Below are 22360 nucleotides of genomic sequence, written 5' to 3' on the forward strand. Positions count from 1 at the left end.
AAAGAAAAAAAAAAAAAAAAAAAAAAGTAAAGGTGTAAGAGAAATAAAGTGGAAAGAAAAAGAAATGCCATGAAAGAAGTTTCTTTCCATTTCTAAGCCCTTGGTCAACAGGACCAATAACTAACTTTCTTCAAAGAAGAATTCTTACCTTTATTATGAAAAATACAAATAAAAATCAAATTAGGTACAACTGAGTGGCAGACTGCTCTTTAGGAAGAGGATTTTGTGAAGTCACACTAATGATGGGGGGAAGCTGAGCCAAAACTGAAGGCTGCTCCTTTACACATAGAAAATACACCATGCCAATGTCCTAGGGCAGAGAAATTTTTCATGTGTATGGATTTAATACGTGCATATTTTTAAAAGTTCATGAGAAGATTTGCATTATCTTTTCCTTCTATTTTTCCACATACCCTCAGAATAAAATAAATAATATTATTAATAAAAATAAAAATTTATTGAACACTTACCTGTGTCAAGGACTGTGCAGAGAGCACTTTACACATATCTCACTTAATCCTAACAGCTACTGATCATTAAACTCACTTTTCAGAAGCAAACAATGAAGACTTGGAGAGGTTAAGTCTTTGTGCAAGAGCACACAGCTACTCTTCAGCAGAGCCAGGACTTACCCCCAAGTCAGTCTGACTCTGCACCCTGCATTCCTGACTGCCATGTACTATTGCTTACTACACACACAAAAGATGAGTGTGCAGAGGACAGCTTTTGAATGTAAACAGTTAAAAATTATGGATAATTTAACTTCAAAAGTTGGAGCCATGAAACTTCAATGATATCCCTAAAGCACTATTCACTAACTGGCCAGTAAGTCTCAGCATAATTTCTAAGAGCATTTCCTCAGCATTCATTGAAGCACACTGCAAGAACATCGAGGGCACCAGGGCAACCAGGCTCATAACTCTTACCATCCCGATGCCTTCAAATGCAAAAATGGCTGTACCAAAGAACAGAGGGTAGGTCTTCCAGGGTGCCACCAAGGGAAGGTGGCTGGGGTTTGGGATCCTCTGAAAGAAAGAAAACAAAACAAAGCAAAAGGCTATACAGAGATTCAAGATTTGAACCTTGAATCAGACAGGTCATACCTTTTCCTAAATCCAAGATTCGCTGAAAGAAGAAAGTCTGATACCTAACAGGGGATTTGGGGACATTTAGCCTTTGTATTTTTTTCTTTCAGCTGAGAAAACCCTATTTGCTTTGAGTAAAGACTAGCCCAAGGTACTATTAAAAAGTCAAATGTTGGAGCTTGCATAAAAAGAGTCACATTCTTTCACTAGGTAAACCTAACAGGGGATTTGGGGACATTTAGCCTTTGTATTTTTTTCTTTCAGCTGAGAAAACCCTATTTGCTTTGAGTAAAGACTAGCCCAATGTACTATTAAAAAGTCAAATGTTGGAGCTTGCATAAAAAGAGTCACATTCTTTCACTAGGTAATCCCATCCCTAGAAATTTAATTCAAGTAGAAAAATCAAAAGACAAAAAAAAAAGTTGAGTGAAGCTATTTAACAAAGTAACTGAAAACAGCCTAAATGCTCCCAAACAAGTGATCAGGTAAGTCATTAATCACACACCAACTATACCACAGGATATTATGCACCATCTAAAAAGTAAAAATTGAGATAACTAAGTAGAATATGAAAAACTGCTTATGAAATAATAGTGAGAAAATATTTTTAAAATTTATGTATTTGCTATAATACAACTACATAAATGCTACACACAGAGCTGAAAGGGAAGGTGATATATTTTTAGATTAGCTCTTTTCCTTTCCTTTTTTTCTTCTTTTCTTTCTCTTTTTTCATTTTTAATTCTTGTCAATGAGTTTGAACACTTGGAAAATATTATCGGGAGGCACACAAGAGGAGTACTGGAACATTTTGGGAAAAATAGCAAGAATAACCTTAAAAAAATAGGCAAGTTTTAAAAAGTAAGACAGTTGTTAACTGCAGGTACAGTGCAAGGCTGTGCAAACAAGGAGGTGTGGTCACAGATCCTACTCAGCTCACGCTGAACAATGATCACTAATAACACACCATGTTGAAGGACCAGGGTAGGGAGAGGTGGTTCAGAGGCTGCTGTGCTTTTAGAATTTGGCTTTTTAAACCAAGTACATATATTGCTTAGATTAAAATAAAAACAAAATTTTTAAAACTGCCTTTTACAATGTTTTAAAATTGATTTAACTATATAGGTATTTAGATAAAAATGGGGGACGCTCTAACAGTGTAACAGAATAATGTCAAGTAAACAAAAGGACATCTATTAATAATCTCTATAATAGGCTTCTCTTTCAAAGATTTCAAGGCAACTATACCATAGTTTCTGAGAAACATAAAAAATAAATACTTTTTTCTGGGCCCCTGCTAAGAAATCAGTTAGATTTCTGTATAAGAAGCATTTCAGTACCTGGAATGAAACAGACTAATGGGTATTTTTGCTCTACAATGACATATGAAAATGATATTGCCCTGTAATTATTCCTGAGTCACAAATGGAACTTAAGTTCCTGGAAATGGGTGTTATATATTGGTTAGTGGATGACTACTTTCCAGATTCACACAGGTTGAGGTATCAGGTGGGGAATTTTACAATACATGTCTGAGGATGCTTGTGAATGACACCAGCAGAAGGAATGTATGATTCTATACACTTAATGATTGCTACAGACTAATAACCCAACCAACTAAATGGAGAAAGTTGAATCTACAAAGAAACACACAAATTAAAATCAGCTCATTATCAACATATTTCCTCAATTCTACAGTACTATCAATTATAATAATAACAGCTTTCTGAGAAGTGTACATATGGATTGCAAGTGTACTCTAATTTTGGAACTGTTATAACAGTGAAAAAAAAATGCCTTTCAGAATGAAGAATATGCACTGCCCTCTGGGCAGGCACTCTGCTCAGAACATCGTCCCACGTTGAAGGTATGGGAAACCTTCAACTGCTCAGGTGGAAGACCGTGGTCTGCTTCCTACGATGGCACGTGCATGAGGAGCAAGAGTATCCGTCACATACATGCTGAGGATTAGGGAAAAAAATTCACCAACACCAGACAGCAGGGGACCCTCACAGTAAGCAGGGCAAAATGCCAAAACAGAACAGTGGTAACAAATAACAGCAGCAGCAGCAACAAAAGTAACCCAGAGGGCACATCTTTAGATGCGTGCCACATCACAATTAAGCTGTCACAGTACGGTGGGCGGTGATGATACTAACACACCGTCAAGCCCCCATTCCCCCCATGCTGCACCCGTGGCAGACGGCACTACAAGGTCAGAGCACACCGTATGGCTGGGCCCAGAGCAAGCTCAGAACTGCTCTCATGAAATCGGCAGGACTGCCTCCTCTCAAAGTGCAGGTTGTGCTGTGCATAGACATCACTCTAGATGGATGCTACCAGTTAGCTGAGACTGAGATGCTTCAGGAACCTGAACTCTCATCCCAGCTCACTGATTATGGCAACCACCACAGTCCAACTACCTGCGATGTTTATAATTAAATGCAGCACGTGTGCGTGTCTATGAGAGGTGGCCTCACTCACTTCACCTTTATGTCCCCTGGAGTGTGTTCCAGGCACTTCTTGAGAGCTCTTATTACAAAGTCAAATCATACATTTATTTACTTTTCCTTCCTTGAGGATGGAAACGGTTGATCATGTGTTCACAGACCCTATAGCTAGTCACGTGAAAAATTGGACATGGAGAGTTGTTTACGTTTTAAAAAATATTTCTACAGAGGAAGAGTCAGTATCTGCCACCCATCTGATTTACCATGACAAGGAAAAAACAGTAAATGCTCACTAGGTACAATGTTAATCTAAATTCATCATGTCCCTTCCTTTGTACAGGAAGTTTCCGCTTTTTATGACCCACTGTTTTCCTAGAAAGCATATCAGTAGGTAACTGGGTAATTGTTAAGCAGACTATGTGAAAATTAAGTAATGTTCACCTGTAGGATTGATCAAAATTAAAAAGATTGGTACATCCAGTGCTGGCTAGGGAGGTAAAACAGACACTTACGTACTGGGGAAGGGAGTCTCTATGAAATCAGTAAATAGCTTTTGGAAAAAGCAGCTTGGCGATATAAAAAATTCAAAAGTGCATGCTCTTTAGCAATTGCACCTCTAGATAAATATCTTAGAGAAGTATTTATACATGTCCACAAAAAGGAATGTATAAGAATACTCACTGTCTTGAGAGTAGAACAGTGGTTACCAGAGGCTGGCGGGGGTGCGGAGGCGGGGAGGGAGGCAGAGTAAACAGGGAGAGGTTGGCCAACAAGTACAAAATTACAATTAGACAGGAGGAATAAGTTCTGGTGTCCTATTGCACAGTAGGGTGACTATGGTCAACAGTTAAGTTTTATGCATTACACAATAGCTAGCAGAGGCTTTTGAATAGTTTCCCCACACAGAGAGATAAATACATGAGGTGATGGTTACACTAACTACCCTGACCCGATCACTACACAACATCAGATTATACCCCATGAGCTTGTATAGTTACAATGTGTCAATTTAAATAAATAAATAAATAAGAATATTCACTATCTTAATACTGAAATATACTAAAAGTGATAAATGACCTGATACTCCACTGATTGGGGACCAGTTAAATAAACTATGGCACATCTGTTCTCTGTGACACTATGCCGCACTTAAAGAGAACAAAGTAGAGCCAGGTATATCAACCTGGAAAGCTCTTTAAGGCATCGTCAAGGGAAAAAGGCAAGGCAGATGAATACTACATATAATTTTTTTTAATTATGTTAGAAAAACACACAAATTTTGTATTATATATTTCTCTGCATACTTAAACAGTATGTAAATGCATTCATAGGTTCTAGAAAGAGACAGACTAATCACACACAGTAGGTCCCTGAGAGAAGGAAACTGTGTGGGGATGTGGTATTCAAGAGGTATTTGTGTTGTCTGCATTTTAATGAATATGTATTGATGAATTATTTGGGGAATTAAATCTAAATAACTTTTTTTAAGTCATGCTTTTTTTTTTTTTTCCTGACCGGTAAGGGGGTCATAACCCTCAGCATGGTATGGTCTGCATGATGCTCAGCCAGTGAGCGGACCGGCCATCCCTATATAGGATCCAAACCCGTGGCCTTGGTGCTATCAGCACTGCACTCTCCCAAGTGAGCCACGGGGCCAGCCCTTAAGTCATACTTTTACTCACCTTTTACATTATTCCTTTTCTGGAATCTTGGCAAAGTAAACTTTTTCACTAACAGCCACAGTGTTTAAAGGCACATTTTCCTCAGCCTGATCTTCTACCTGTCTATATGCAGATGCTCTCTCTCACTCTACCCCACAGACCCACCCACCTAGGCTAAGTGATGGGGAGTTATGGGGACACAATAAATGGATTCATAATTTCAACAAATAAATATAAAACTGAAGTTGGTAAAGAATTATCTTACCTAAATACAGGTTAGAAACATTGATTTTTATTTTCACCTTAATATTTTTCCCTATTTTCCAATTGTATACAATGATCATGCATTGACCATCTAATCCGAATGAGTCTAAACCAGCAATCTCAGTGGAGGTGATTTTGCCTCCCAGGGATGTTTGGCAATGTCTGGAGACCATTTTGGCTGTCACAACTGGGGGACTGGTTGCTACTGGCACCTAATGGGTAGAGACCAGGGATGCTGCTAAACATCCAACAATGCACAGGACAGCCCTCACAACAAAGAATTATCTGGCCCAGTATGTCAACAGTGCTGAAGTTAAGAACCTCTAATCTAAACACTCTATACATAAGCAGCATATAACTACCTGTTCTGTTTATTTCTTTGATATTTAATAGGATTGGGGAGGGCCTGGACTCATACCTGGACAATGAACTGGTAGATCATGACCAGGCTGACCAGCATGGTGACATTGGCCAACAGGGAGAAGATGGACAGGACTCGGAGGTTCCTGATGAAGACCAGCAACACCAGGAAGGGCAGCAAGGAGAGCATGTAGAGTCGTGAGTCCATGGTGGGAGTGAGAACCACCGTCTCATTGTTGTGGCAGTCATTGGTGGTCCCATTGGCTGCTTCTATCACCTAGAATGAGAAGAGGAAAAGAAAAAGGAAAGCCTCTTATGGGACAAAGGCCAGTGGATCTCCCACTGGAGGAGGTTCATGACTAAAGGCTCAGGTTGTGAACAGAACTTATGGAAGTCTGTAGCAGTGAGCCTCCTCTGGGGATCTTCATGATTATTGTCAGCAACCTAAGTGTCTGGGATAGGTTTGATCATATTTCACCTAAGACAGGAGAAGGGACAAAACATGCAGGATTTCCTCTGTGCCCTAGGTCTTTAGATGAGAATCAAACAAAAGACACAGTTCTATGTCAGTGTTAAAACCATAGCTCTTTTGTTGACCAAAACTGGCTTGGAAGGAATCCTAAATAAAAATTCCATCATCTCTTGCCATCCTCCGTCTTTTTTTTTTTTTATCCAGGACCCTACCTGTTTAAAGTTGTCAGCGAGAAACACAAAATAGACACAGCAGAATCCCAGCTGAGTGACAATCAGGAAGAAGTCCACAATGTGCCTGGAGATGGGGAAGGAAGGAACACAAAGATCATTATAATACAAATGCAAGACTCTCAGAGGAATGAGTGTTTTAAATCGTGCTTTTTCCCAAGTCATCACAACAGTTGCCTCTTCCCAACAGGTGACAAGGACAAGCAAGATGACAAAGTAAGAGAAGAAACTGTGCTAGGTGCCACCAGTCTGGAGCTTTTGGAGGAAAGTGAGGGAGGTGCTATCCATGTAGTTTCCAAGGTCCCCCTCCTGGTTTCTAGTCTAGAATGATGCATGAGGTCAGGGAGCCCCCAAGGCAGAGCACAGACACCAGAGGACTACTACCCAGTCCCTTGGCCTCCTACCTACCCACTGCCCACCCATCCCATCTCACACTTTTTTCTTCTAAAGCTACAGCGAGCCCATGACACCAAAGACCAGGAAGTGGACCTTTTCACTGTCTCTTTCTCTAACTTGGACCCAACACCAACCCAGTCTCACATAAGTACACAGAAATAGATGTACCACAACAGATTTCCAGTTGAGGCACTGTTATAACAACAGCTGGTAACAACCTGAAGGGTCACCAAAAGGAAAGTGATTAAATTACAGACCAGTCTTAAGTGGAACACACAGCAGTTAAAAGAATGTATCAAGTCTATATGTGCTGATAGAGGAAAATTGTCTAAGATATTTAAAGGGAAAAAGTAAGTTTTCAAACAGTATGCCTAGTATGGTCAATTTGTGCAAAAAAATTTTAAGAACATAGTATGTCTGTATATATACAGAAAATTCCAGAAGGATACCCATGCAACTGTGACCAGTATTACCTTTAACTTTTCACTGTATGTCCCTCTATCTTGTTCAAAAAAGTGTTTTTACTATGAGCACACATTAAAAGGGCATGAATTTTATTAAAAGAAGGAAGGGAGGGAGGAAGGAAAGAGGGATGAAGGAAAGGAAGGAAGAAAGGAAGCAGGTAAGAAAGGAAGGAAAAATTAACAACCAATCAACCTACAGTGGTCACTTGGCAATCTGGCTTCTCCCAGTCACAGAAAATAATTTTGTCAAAAGACTTACATAAAATGCATCACAAGATGAAGGTGACTACAAATGAAGGTAAAAGTTTCCTCTATGAACACTAAAAGAAACTTTTCTAGAAAAAATAGTTTTAATGCAGCTTAACTTAAAAAAAAAAAAGAATCAGCCCTTGATGGTATCAATTCCCAACATCTAGATATAGGAAACATAAAATAGAATATTTCCCTCCAGGCACCTGAAAAGTTACCATAAGGAGAAATTTCCAAACACTCCTCCCCTCCTGGCAAACCCACCTCCCTGCCTTGCTCTAGCTCACCTCGGTTCCTCCTGGAAGTCCTTTCTTCTCCTGCCTACCATGTGCTGTCTCATCTGGCCCAGCTGTACTGTCTCATCTGGCCCAGCTGGATGAGAGAATCTCTCAAGTTCCTCCCACTGAGCGCCTAGGATATACTTCTATCTCACAACACTCTCTTCCTATCAGTGTAGACTATCACTGATCTCGCTGTCTCATCTGGCCCAGCTGTATGAGAGAATCTCTCAAGTTCCTCCCACTGAGCACCTAGGATATACTTCTATCTCACAACACTCTCTTCCTATCAGTGTAGACTATCACTGATCTCTGGTCTTGTTCTCTGGCTTTTCTTTACATGCATCTCTCTCCTTACACAGACTACCAGCCTATGGAGGGCGGAAGCCGCATCATGCACCCCAGGGAATCTTCCCTCCCTCCCTAGACCTGTTTTGTGCCACTTATAAGAGAGTGCTTAAATACAGTTGTTGAACAAATGAGTGAATCAAATATAATGAGTGGGGACAGACTGTCAAAGCTGGAATGGCCCTTAGAGACCTTTCAGGCCAGGTCCCATGTTTTACTGACAAGGAAACTGAGGCCCTGACAGGGGAGGGATCACACAACTTTCCACAAGCAGAACTGAGCTAGAACCCAAGCCACTGACCCAAACAACACTCTTTCCACTCCTTACACAGCCTCCCACATCATGCCTCCCTATGTGAAGGCCTCAACACAAGGAGGCCACAGCCCAAAGGAAAGAGGAAACCAGTTACCTTCCCCAGTGCGCATGGTTGCGGAGGCAGGAGCTGGGGCTGGATTCCAGTCCATACATCACAGTATCCCCATAGTCCACAAAGGGTTTGTTCAGTCTGGAAAAAGGGCAGGTAGAGAGGAAGGGCAAGTGTGGAGATTAGACAATGACAGTGACTGAACAAAAGTGGCCACTGAGACCTGGGCCAGTTCCCTATCTGTCACCCTGATGCACTACTCTGAGTCCTGTAACTAATGCTTTCAAGGACCAGAAGTGTTAAGCTGACAAATGGATGGTTACTTTCATTATAATTAACGACCAGCTGGAAGAATCATCATTACAAAACACATACAATTAGAATGTGGTCTCTGTCCACTGGACATAAGTAAATTTAACAGATGACAATGAGCCAAAAAAGAACACAAAAATAACCAGAGAAAGGTAATGCTGTAATAATAAGCAGTCATCTTCAGCTAGTGCAAAGAATTGAGAGTGCTCTGCAAAAGCGCTCTCTTTCAGAGTTGGTAATGGAACCCAAAAGGATAATTTGTCTCTCACGAGGTGGCTCAGAGGGCTCTCACCTGAGGCAGAAGTGATGCGCACATTTCACCAGGAGACTCATGCAGTGCACGGCCACGATGCCTATCACGAGCAGGCTGAGGGGACCCATCTGGGGACAGGTGTTGCAGGCAAAAGAGGGAGAGACAAGCAGGTAGAATTAGAAGTGAGCCCAAAAGAGACGTGATTTGCACATGATTAAAACACCATTAAGACACTTTCCAGTGCTAGAACTTCTGGCTCATCTTTATAGATAGAAATGTGATAATGGAGATTAGCTCTGTGAGATGGGTGCTGTCTGAATCACAGCATGCCTTTGAGAAATTTAATCTCATAGAGAAGAAGAACACAAGATAAGTCTGTTCCAAGACTGTAGCAAATCAGCAGAAGAGACTTCTCCTGTGACTCTGTGGGAAGAAGAGATGGGCTAAGGGATGTGGGGGCAGGGGGAAGTTATCTTTAGAACAATGCCAGTTCAAGAAAGACAGAACTTAGCTAAGGACAACCCACATCCCTGAGCTACCCCCAACTCTTAAAAAAAAACCAGAATGGCTTTGGACAGGAAGTCTCTCTTAGAGCTGGTCATTGAGGGATGGAGCATGGAGGGACTATGTAGAAAATGGACAGACATCTGCAACTAACTCATTAGCTCATATTATTGATAGAAACTGCTTGAGTCATTTTAAGTACATTCTCTCCATCACAAGGTAAGCACCATGAGGGCGGGAATCTGTTTAATTCACTGATATATTTCAAGAACCTGAAACAGAGCCTGGCACCCAGAAGGCCTCCATAAATATCTCTAGATGAATCAACATCTAAATGTTGCTTTTTCTCAGCTAAATTAAAAAATAAAAAAGTTTACCTATTAGTAATGTTTTAAATAAATTTTTTTTTAAAAGGACTCTCTCCTAAAATTTGTCACAGTACTTCTCTCCACCGCTGCAGACCCTTACCAAGATGCCTGCGTTCTTCACTGCCAGAGGCAGCCCCAGGAGTCCAGTGCCAATGTTGCTCTTTAACAGGTGGATCAAGGTCTGGAACCATCTGAAGTGGGAAGAAGGTAGACGAGGGAATGTTAACCATAATGATAGCAAACTTTTATTAGCACTTATGCCTACATGCATTATCTCACTTGATTTTCACAACTCTATGAAATTTTATTTTATGGATGAGGAAGAAACTTGCTCAAGGTCACACACTTAGTAAACGCTAAGCCAGGAGTCAAATCCAAATGGCCTGACCCCAGAGCTCACTTTCGTATCCTCTATGCTATAAGTCTCCGCTCCCCATGGCATTTCAGAGAAACAATGGGGTCCCCTCCAGGCACCCTGTCCTTCCCTAGTTACATTTGGGCCTGGTTCTAACCACTGGGCAGACCACTGTAAAGACTCCCAAAACTACAACAGAGGAAGACAAAACTATGAAGGACAAAAACTGGTGTGAGAGAAGAGGGGAAAGAAAAAAATGGAAGCCCCAAACCTTGTAACATAAAGTTTTATACAACGTGAACAGAATAAAAGTCATATGACACCATAAGAGGCTGGAAGTCTCTGGGGCACTTTGTATTTAAAAAAAAAAAAAGTCAAATGCCATAGAGCCCATTTGTGTAGACTGTCCCCTCAAACTGCCTTTGGAAAGCCTCTCACATTTCCTCATTCATGTTTTCATGCAACAAATACCATCCGTCATATATAAAACATTGTGTTAACTGCAGTGGTGAAGATGAATATGAATTAGATATAGGCCTCAAGTCTCTAGAAATTAATAATGTCTCAATGAAAATAAGGAGACACATTAATAACCACCCAAGGTAAAAGGATCCCTGTTTTAAGAAAAGTGCAGGAACAGAGCCCAGGGAGAAGAGAGGCAGGAGAGTCTTTCTATAGTAGAGAGACTGAGCTGACCCCAGCAGGACAGGCAGGATTTGTAAATGTGCTGCTGTGAAGAGGACACCTGGGCACAGGAAAGGGCCTGGGAACAAGACCCTAGAGAAATACATGGGGCATGGACAGGAGGAACAAGAAGGAATTATTGGGGTTTAGTAGCGGCTCGGGTAGGGGTGAGTGAGGGTGGCAGAGAATTTTTCTTTCTTCTATAGGGAATGGGAAGTCATAAAAGGACTGACAGCAGAGGAATGGTCTTGTCTGCAATGTTTTCTTTTCTTTTTTTTTTTTTTGTCTTTTTTCGTGTCCGGCAACGGATCGCAACCCTCAGTGTCACGCCCGTACCAGACCGGGACCGGCAATGGGATCGCAACCCTCGGTGTTGTGCCCGCACCTCGCTCAGCCAGTGAGCGGGAACCGGTCTGTACGTGGGATCCGAACCCTCGGCAGGAGCGCCGCCTCGCTCCCAAGCGGCGCACTGTAGCAGTGTGCCACCGGGCCGGCCCCGTCTGCAATGTTTTCTATCCTTTGTTACTTCCAGTAGAATAGGAAACAGATCAAATACAGCATCACTATGCCCCAAATCACTTAGGATTTGGCCCCTGGCACTGTCTGGAAATTCTGCACTATAAATAACCCAAATCCCTCAAAACTTATGCTTACACACATTTCTTCAAATATGCAATTCAGCAGAAACTGAAAGCAAATAACACTTGTTACTCATAAAGGCCCTTAATCAGATCCATCTACAACTTCTAGGAAGGAATTTTACTTTAACCTTTCTCTTTTTACATTCAAGAAGATCTCTTGATTTACCTACTGTCCCCAACCTTTTCAGGATTGAGCAAGGAAACTACTCTGACTCTAAATGAGAGGAAGTTAAGTGCTCTCCTGGACTACCCTGAGGAAACAGCTTAAGGACTGCAGGGCCCAGTGCTGACTCCTTCATTACCAGCAGTGGTCAGGATAATGGGCCTATTAAACTTCTATCTTGGCGAATGTTTAACCCACTTAAGGGCAAAGGTAAACACTGTACCAAACCCACCTGCCTACCAGAGGCCTCCCCCAAATGACTCTTAGCTGATTTCATGGGAGATCAGGTCCCTGTAGCCCTAGCTGTGCCATCACCTCCACATGATGATCCCTTTCCCCTCTCTGGACTTGTTGTCTCACTTGTACAGTGAGGGAGCTGGACTAGGACAAGATGATCTCCATGGTCCCATCAGCTCTGAAATAACAAGGATTCTAGGCGACTGACCAAAATTACTCTTTTTAATAGATGGCCCCAAGCTGGGATTACCCAATACTGTGGATATCACAAAGTAAACTCCATGGACTGCAGTCTTAACTACAAGGGGGACTATCTTTCTGAAAAAAGGAGGAAGGGAGAAGCTCGGCAAATCTCTATAGTTCCATTTATGCTCCATCAGAAGTTCTTATACTTTTTGGTCTCAGGACCCCTTTATTCTCTGATAAATTATTAAGAACCCCAAATAGCTTTTGCTTATGTGGATTATATATGCTGATACATATGAGGGTACTTCAAAACGTTCATGGAAAGATTCATATTATCTCTTAATTCTATTTTTCCAAGAACTTTTGAAGTACTCCTCATACTATACTAAAAATCAAAATTGAAAAAAAATTAAAAATATTTTACTGAAAATAATAGTAAGTTCATTACATGTTAATATAAAAAACAGATTTTTCTTATAAAAAATAACTCCATTTTCTGGAAAAGAAAATGTGAGAAGAATGGCACTGTCTTATTTTCTCTGCAAATCTCTTTAATGTCTCACTTAGAAGATAGCTGAATTTCTGCTTCTACATTCAATCTGTTGTGGTACACTGTTTTGGCTGAAGTATATGAAGAAAATTTGTTCCCTCTTAGACACTCAGTAGGAAAGGGAAGGCGTGTTTTAATAGCCTCTTCAGACAATTATGGTAATTTTTCTTTGACATTACCCCAAAATGCAACACATGATGGTTTCTTCAAAGCCAGTTGCAAGGTGGAATCTGAACTTTTCATACTCTATTACATTAAAATCCACTGGTGGTCTTGCTCTTGGAATGGATCTTTTCCCCATGCACAATTTCCTAACATCATACTTTGGCCATCTGGAGGATATTGGTTCCCTGAGTTATGCAGATCTTCCAAATGCTAACACCTTTCATTGCACAATATCAAAAAGTCACATTCATTAATATCACCACTGAGCTCATCGGAAAAGTCTTTAAGTAGAAGGAAGCTGTCAGTGCTGAATACAAATTGTTGGGTTTTTTCACCTAATTTTGCTTGAAAGCTCAAATTTTACTCTGGGCAACAAATACTGTTGACTATTTTTCTTGAGGTGATGAGCTCATTTCTTTCATTTTCAAGAAATGTCTGCCAAGTACTCGGGTCTGAATAACTTTTAGTTTGTTAGTTGTTCTTTCTAGTAAAAATAGTGTTCTATGAAAAAGAAACAGCTAGTTCAGTTGACAACTCAATCACTCAAGGTCTTCGCCTTGAGACAAGGACCATACGTTGGTATGCCACAGAGGTGCTCCAGTGCACTGCCCATTTTGTCACACAGAATATTACAACACCTGTACTGATAGGTCTTGATTTAATAAAATTAGTAATCTGACTGTTGCACCAATGACACTGTGAAGTGAAACTGGCTTTTTCCTCTGTGCATGTGTGGCAATGAGAAATACACTGATGACTAGTATAATTTGGTGCCACTGCCTCAATGCGTGCTAGAGCACCTGCAGTTTCACCCGCACTGCTTCTGCATCATCGGTGCAGATGTTGACAAAGCAAAAAGGCAAACAACACTTTAGTCTTACTATGAAGATAGTTTTGACCTCAGAGGCTTCTCAGAATCATCTTGGGCACCCTAAAAGGTCTGCAGACCACACTTTGCAAATGGCTCCAGATCACCTAGAGAAAGGCAGTTTTGGTCAGCTAGTTTCTCAGCGTGCCAGCCTGGGGAAGAAGTGCTAGGGCTCGATTAATAGGTGGTATTATGTAACGCAACATTGGAACAAGAAGAAAAATTTGCCCAGAAGCATAAAATGAGGCTGCTGTCAAAGCAGTCAACAGCTTGATAACACCAAAAGCTAGAAAATAACCTCACTAAACACACCATTATCAAGTGTTTGGGGGTTCTTATCTGTACCCCCAATCAGGGTTTTTTACTGAGCCCTTAACTTCTAGAAGAGCTGGGTGTGTGCATGTATATGTGCAGCAGTCTAAGAAGTACTTCCATGTACTTTGTCCTTGGCATACCAAATAGTAGGGTGCGGCAAATTACAAATGGAAAAGCAACCTAGCTCAAAAACTTGTCCCTAACACTTCTTACATATTAGAGACTCATTTGGGTTAAAAAGTTTCTGGAAACCAACTTATACTTTAATCATACCTGGTATGTTTTCTACTTAAATGCTTGTGTGGATCCTGTGCCACAGGCTGGAAGTACTGAACCGGTCCTCCACGTCCCAGGGGTATACTTTTCCAGGTACCACCTGTGATGGGGCTGCAATACCTGCCTTCACCTACAGATGGAGTTTCTTGGTCACCTACCTTGTATCACAGTATCTGGGCAGAAAAGGGAACTCAGAACAAAAGTATACTCTGGAAATGTCCCAATGCAAGCCCAAGGAAAGTACCTTCTAATTTGCTCAACTTCCAGCAAACAAGGGGGAATAATTTTTGATTGACTATTAGTTAAAATATAATGTGAAAAAAAGAGATATTCAGAATAGCTAACAGGCAGGCATCAGCTTCCACATGTCCAAAACCTATGAGCTACTATGCTGAAGTTGCTAGCTGGTTGGCTTTGAGCTTCAGAGAGGTCTCTACACAAATGAAACTCCAGATTCCGTATGGCAAGTATTGCTTAGACAAGTTGATGCCGGAGAATAAGAAGGGCCAAAAACTGGAAGGGTAACTACAGAGAGAGAAGCTGAGAAAAAGTATTTCACAATAACAAGCGTGACCTCTGAAGGGAAGCTGTCACGGGTGTGTGGAGCTCCTCTATCTGGGGGACGCCAGGGGACAAATAAAGTAGAGGAAAGAGAAGGACGGTCTTCACTGCTGCCATTTGTGCTCTAAGCAATCTTTTCCATCAGCTAAAACTGCAAGCAAATGCAGAATCTACAAAAGCAAGCCATATGAGAAATAAACTATAAAGGTGGAATCTTTGTGAACAGAAAACAGCTAGTGGTGGTGAGGGGCCAGAAATGTGGACAGACCATATTCTCTAGTTCCTTCCCAGCTTGTAAGAGACAATGTCCTGCACCAGGAGAGAGTGTAGGCAGAGGAAGCTTCACCAGTGATGGGCTCCAGGAGAAGCTTTCTTGGGCCCCCCACACAGTCATAGTGGATGGCACAAGTTTAGGACAGAAAGGATCCCTCGGTAAGCCACACCCAATCCACAAGGGAACACAGAAAGGGTAACAGCTAAGCTTGAGGAATAAACAGAAGGGCTGCAAAAGATGGCATGCTGGGATCCAGAGAAATCACAGAGGGCTGCTGAGGTTGGGGAGTAGTGGGGAAACTCAATAGAGCAGAAAACCTTCCTCTGAATTTTCTAATTCAAGTGGTGAGAACCACATAGTCGGCATGGCTTCATAGTGGGGTCCTCGATTTTTTCTTACATTTGGGGAAACTGAAGCCTGAAGAGGGTCTCAGCCCAGATGAATCTTGGGCTTCAGTTTCCAGGGACGAGACTTAAGCCCTCCTTAGTGAATGCAAAGCAGATCTCTTCTTCTCTATCAGTACCTGAGTTTTTTAAGTGCAGAAGTTATTCCTCCCTCTACACTATTCTTCAGCCAAATGAACTGGCTGTTTGGTGATGAGGATAGAAGTCTGGGGGAGACTTTGCAAAGAAGGCTTCCAGTTGGGCTTGGCAATATTTGAGGTTCTAGCACAGATGACACATGGTTCTAAATTAAGAGATTGTCCTTTCCAGAAGCTTTTCTTCAGGCCAAGCTGTTACTAGGCACCAGCCTTCTGGGACCAACACAGCTAAAATGAACAAAGACAAAGAAACAGACTAGAGAGTAGCAGGCAAGGAACATAAATCTCAGCACTCCTTTCATCTGTAAAGTGGGGAACTGATGAAATGGGCATGGAGAAGTAACTCCAAGGGAGACATAGGAACATGGCCCCACTCAGGAGGGTAGAAGAAGATAACGGCTACTTACGTTGTGCTGTTGCTTTCCCCAAAACGCTGGTAGGAGCCGGGGGAGAAGTTTCTCAGACCTTCCGAGGAGCTCTCCTCCGGGCTCGCATCAGTGGAGCTGTAGTCCTGGTAGTCTTCATTCCGCAGTCTCTGCGTGGACATGGTAGCTGGAGGGAAAGGGCCAGCATTAAGACCTCCAGCAGCTGGGTCCTTGAGCTCCAAGTCTGGGGTGGGCTCTGGGGCAGAAGCAGCCATTGTCACCGTTGCTCACAGTGACAGGTGCTCTATGAATTAAGTACAACCAGTGTGCCTGGTACCAAGGGAAATGGAAAAGGTGCAAAGTACACAGGGCGGGCATGGCTCCCTCGGCCTCTGCCTCCCACCTTCCCAGTTGGTATCACACTCGTAAATTTCTAAATTCACCAAAGTACACCTGGGTAGAACAGAGGTGAGACACTGTTTGGGAAAAATGGATAGAAACACAGACAAGTGCTTCCAGGAAGCCTTTCCCATTACTTAGGTCAGGATTAACTACTCCTTCCTCTGAGCTCATTTCTTGGGCTTTGAAAAATAGATTTCACAAAAGCAAGCTCTCAAAGGAGGGGAATCTGGGTATTTCTCATTGTGCCCTCTTTCCTCTGCCTTCATTAGAGGATTTTACTGCATTCAGGAAATCCCCTCTGGACCATCCGGTTCTGCTCAAACTCCCCACCAGGTGCAAGAGTCACAAATGACATTCTCCTTCTCTCTGCCATGACCTCAGTCCTATCCTATACTCTTCGGAGGCCATGAGAAACTCTCATCCCTTGGCCCTAGGACTCTTTTCCTGAGTACTGAGAAGTGGCAGCTGAAGGCAGCTCAGAGGAAGACCAGGAGCATGAGGGATGCTCACCTCTTGCCCTTGTCTCAACATCTCCCCTCCACAACTCTTCTTCCTTTTTATTTTCATGGATTTGCTCATTTTAAAAGACGGTAAGAGAAGAAACCCTTCCTGTTGTGTGCTGGGGAAAGACAGTAAAAGTGGTGTCCCTGGGTGGACTTTCTCAGTAATGCTACCACAGAAAAAAGAAGGACAGTGCCTCATTAATATACACAATAAGGATACATTTTGGGAGTCATGTAGGCTCCCAGAATTCTAGAGACTGTTGCTGAAAGGGCCTTCAGAGGTCACTCCAAACCCTCATTTAACAGAAAAAGAATCGCACAGGTTGAAGGTTCAGATCCACAAAACTGAGTCCCATTTCCCACGCCAATTGCAAGCCCCAGACTGCTTTACTTGTGCTTCTCACAAGCCGGCTATAAGTCAGGGTTCCCACAGCCCCCTCTTTGGATTCAATTAGTTTGCTAGAATGGCTCACAGAACACAGGGAAACACTTACTTAGGTTTACTAGTTAACTGCAACAGATATTATAGAGGAGACAAAGAGGTGCACGGGGTGCAGCATATGGAAGGGGTGCAGAGCTTCCACACCCTCCCAGGTGTGCCCCCTCCAGGAACCTCCTCCACATATTCAGCTACCTAGAATCTCTCTGTACCCTGTCCTCTTGAACCTTCTATGGAGACTTCATTGAACAGGCATGACCGAAGCATGGATAACCATGTAGAAATGTGATTGGGCAAAAGGGTGTGATCTAACACTAATAGATTAAGTGCGGAAATGCAGCAAGGCCTGTCCAGATTCTTCATGGCTTCTCTATGCAGCATTCCTTCCTCTCGGATATGGAGCAAGAATCCTTCTGAAATGGGGCGCTATGGTTTGAATGTTTGTCCTTGCCAAAATCCATGTTGGAACTTAATTCCCAATATGGTATTTGAAAGTGGGGCCTTTAAGAGGTGATTGGATCAGGAGGACTCTGCTCTCATGAGTGAATTAATCTATTCATGGGTTAATGGATATGGTTTAATGATTTATCAGGGAGTAGACTGGGAGCTTTCTAAGGAGAGGGAGAAAGCATGTGGAAAAAGCTCTTGCTCAGCCCTCTCGCTGTTGATACCTTGCATCACCACAGGACTCTGTACAGTCTGCACCAAGAAGACTCTCACTAATTGTGTTACTGGTACCTTGGACTTCCAAGCCTCCAAAACTGTAAGAAATAAATTCTTTTTATATATTACCCAGTTTCAGGTATTTTGTTATCAGTGACAGAAAATGGACAAATATATGAGGGTAAGCAGATTAGAGAATATCTTTATGGCCAGCTCCAAGCCAGAAAGGTGGGGGAAGATTAGAGTCCTGCCTTGGGGAGAAAAAGGAGCAGATGAAAGGGAGGCAGGTGAAGGTCAGAGAGAAGTCACTTAGGAAAGAACAAGGACTATGGGAGTTACGAGCCAGGAATCATGGACAAAAACATACACACACACACACACACACACACACTCATAACATCACACCTATATAATACTAAAGGTGAAAGGATAGAATATAGGAACTGATAAATTCCCCAATTCCTCCTCCTCAATCAAGAAACCACTCTGTTGCTTACTTAGTATAGATGCTCAATTTATTTCAAACACTGTAAAGAGGCCTCTTCACATTGTATATAAAAACTGAAGTTACTCTCAACAGAATGTTGCTAAGAAAACTGCTAAAAAAAATTTTTTTTAAAAAAGGCTGTAATCTATAGATCTAATGTTCAGAGTTCAACAAAAAACTGCAGGATATGGGAGATATGGCTTAGCAATCACATGCATATTGAAAAAAGGAAAAAAATGCAACTTATAGGTTTTGGTTGATGATAAGCTCAATAGAAGTCAATGATATAATAATAGATGACAAATAAACTAATACAATTCTAGGTTGCATTAGGACGAGAGAGAATCCCAGGTAGATGACAGCACCATTCAGTTTTACCATGCACTGAAATCTGTTCCAGGCAGCATACTACAAAGGCAATAATGACAAACTGTGCCATATCCAGGGGTCAACACCATGATCAAGAAGGGGATGGAAACCAACTAAACGAGGAATGGCTGGAAACACTGAGAAGGTTCAACTTGGCAACTTGGGAAGTACAAAAACTGTCTTTAAAAGCTGTCATAAGGATTGGACATGTTCTCTGGGGCCTCAAAGATCATCAGTCAGAGCCAGGGTCAACAGGTGGAAAGTAAAAGCAGACAGATCTTAGGCTAGACATAAGGAAGAACCTTATATCAAAGACAGTAGTCCAAATGGAACAGATTGCTCTGGGAGAAAGTATGTTCCCCATCCCTGGAAAAGTCCGAGTAGAAGCCCTTTCTCAAAAAAATTTCATAAAAAACTTGTACTATGAAAAGACTATTCATGGATTACAAACACTTTTTGCACCAAAGCAAACTCGTATTAACTTTTTATAACATGTCTGAACAGGATCTAGTTTGAGGCACTGAGAAAGGTAAGACATCAATTTGAAAAGAGCCCCTATCAGAGCAAGATGAATTCTGCTAAAGTTGAAGCAAGAAAAAACATCAAATTATGGTGAAACTTTGGTAGAAGAATGGTGAAATTATTGATGCTTTACAAAAAATTAATGGGAAAAATGCTGCAAAGAAAACAGCAGTTTACAAATGGATAACTCGTTTTAAGAAGGGATGAGACAATGCTGAAAATGAAGTCACAGCAGTAGACCATCCACATCAATTTGCAAGGAAAAAATTAATCTTGTTCATGCCCTAATTGAAGAGGACTGATGATTAACAGCAAAAACAATTGCCAACACCATAGACATCTCAACTGGTTCAGCTTACACAATTCTGACTGAAAAATTACAGCTGAGCAAACTTTCTGTTCAATGGGTACCAAAACTGTTGCACCCAGATCAGTGCAGATAAGGTCAGAGCTTTCAATGGAAATTTTAAACATGTAGGATCAAGAACCTGAAGCATTTCTTTGAACAATTGTAACAGAAGATGAAACATGACCTTACCAGTACAATCCTGAAGACAAAGCACAATCAAAGCAGTGGCTACCAAGAGGTAGAAGTGGTCCAGTCAAAGTAAGACTAGACCAGTCAAGACAAAGCTCATGGCAACAGTTTTTTTGGATTCAACACATTACATGAGATATTCAACATTTATTTCAAAATAGGTTTTGTGTTAGATGATTTCACTCAACTGTAGGCTAATGTAAGTGTTCTGAGCACATTTAAGGTAGGCTAGGTTAAGCTATGATGTTCAGTTGGTTAGGTATATTAAGTCATATTTTCAACTTATGGTGGGTTTATTGGAATATAACCCCATTGTAAGTTGAGGAGCATCAGTGCATGAGTTTGGAGTCTAGTAGTGTGACTCTAAGCAAGTTAGTTAATTTACCTATGCCTCAATTTCCTCATCTGAAAGATGTCATTAATAATATCTACTTCACAATATTGTTATGAAGATAAGAGGAAAAGATAAATAAATTTAGCTATGTTGTCTGGCACATATGAACCCTTATTAATTTTAGCAATTGTGATTATTACTATACAGAAGTTCAAGCACAGGGAGTGAGAAAGTTCACCCTATAAACTCTGCAGTACATTCTCCATTTAATACTCTGGAGAGTGGAGCCAGGTCCCTATCTTGAAACTGGTGGTCAAAGTGCCTGAAGCATGTCCATAACCCACACAGGCAGATTCCCTGACTATATGAAAAACGGAAGCACAGAGGAGCCTTTGCTACTAGAGTGGGTCACTGAGAACTGGCCCTGGGTGTCAAGGCTTCCCAGAGAAATGTTTTGGAGGATAATAGAAGGGACAGCACCAAATGCAGCATCATGTGGTTCCTATTTTGGAGTACTTACAATGTCCCATCCATTGGACCCCACACCCATTAAACAGAGACTATCTTTGTATGCTCAACCCAGCAACACATAGCTCAAGGAGGGAGGTACAGGATTCTTCCAAGACCTCGGTTGAGGTAAACAGACTCAATGTGAGCTTCCTCTATGGGAAAAAGAGAAAAGATGGCTTAGATGTTAGTGGTGTTAATCAGTCATACAGTTCTGGAAAAGGTTATCAGCACCAGGCCAGCAAAGGTAGAAACAGAAGCTCATTCACTCAACCGAGTCCTAGGATCTTACCTCAGGTCAGGGTAGAAAGAAGAAATGTTATTAACAACAATGACTCCTCAACACCTGGCCCTTGAAGAGTTATCAAGCGTTTAAAGAAATGACACATTTATGGGGGGGATAGAAAGAAAGAAAAGCAAGAGTACTTAACATGAGAATAGTTACCTAAGGCAATGGGAAAAATACATAGAGCATTCACAAAAGTGACCACCTACTCCATCTACTCTAATTCACATCCCACATGCTAACAAGCCCAGTCCTAGAATTTCACAGAACCTCTGAGTTGGAAGATAACTTAAAACTTTATCTAGTCCAACCCTCTATCTCTAGGTACAGGGAGCTCCGTGCTCTGTGTTACAATGTGGGAGAATTCTAATTCTTTGAAAGTTTTCATGTTAACCAAACACCATCTCCCTATAGCACTTCCATCCTTCGGTCCTAGTTGTAGTCTCTGGAATACTACAAAATAAATGGAAACTTTCTTCCTTGCACAGCCTTTGTAATAGACAAAGACAGCTCCGAGCACTACGAAATGTCACAGGGATGAGGCCAAATGAACAGCTAAATGGCTTAGAAGGAAAATAAGGACTCAAGATCAGGCAATTATAAATGACACAGTCAGAAAACAAAGGGAGAGAGGCTTAATACTGTTATCAGAGCGGTCTCTGCTACATATAGCCTCCACCCCCAGACGGTCTCAAACTCAGAGCAAATGACAGAGCCTTTTGTGTCCCCTTACTTCTTGACTCCAGGACATCTTTAAAGAAAACATGTTCTGAATGCAAGCTAATTACTATAAACTGGACTCTAGACAAGAGTCAAAAGAGGGCCCTGATCATACTTAAAGTAATAAAAGACAAGTCAAAATCATTTTCAACTATGAGCATTCAGCTTAGACATAATACAGTGATAGGAAGAAAGAGGAGGAGGATTTCATGGCAACCTAGGAATAAGATAAATACAGGAAAGTGCTTCCTGGACAACTGGATTAAATGTTGTTGCAAGGCTGATAATGTACACAGTGAGGGGATGGGGAGGTGGGGGAGGTGGGAATCTCTCTGAATAAAAAACAGGCT

General features: G+C 41.6%; 1 protein-coding gene across 2 annotated transcripts in view; it reads right to left on the minus strand.

The window, feature by feature from the left end:
- Nucleotides 1-22360, minus strand: part of SLC36A1 (solute carrier family 36 (proton/amino acid symporter), member 1) — a 39761-nt gene that overhangs the window by 16051 nt on the left and 1350 nt on the right. For both annotated transcript variants that reach the window (XM_008577680.1, XM_008577679.1), the window contains exons 2-8: nt 16283-16427; nt 10160-10250; nt 9227-9315; nt 8668-8763; nt 6505-6589; nt 5879-6097; nt 927-1025 (exon numbers count right to left, since the gene is read on the minus strand). In XM_008577680.1, the coding sequence (XP_008575902.1) occupies nt 927-1025; nt 5879-6097; nt 6505-6589; nt 8668-8763; nt 9227-9315; nt 10160-10250; nt 16283-16422 (819 nt within the window). In that variant the 5' untranslated portion in view covers nt 16423-16427. The remainder of the gene's footprint in view (nt 1-926; nt 1026-5878; nt 6098-6504; nt 6590-8667; nt 8764-9226; nt 9316-10159; nt 10251-16282; nt 16428-22360) is intronic.

The sequence above is a fragment of the Galeopterus variegatus genome, unplaced genomic scaffold (assembly GCF_000696425.1).
Source record: "Galeopterus variegatus unplaced genomic scaffold, G_variegatus-3.0.2 Scaffold1562, whole genome shotgun sequence".
In the NCBI taxonomy this organism is placed as follows: domain Eukaryota; kingdom Metazoa; phylum Chordata; class Mammalia; order Dermoptera; family Cynocephalidae; genus Galeopterus; species Galeopterus variegatus.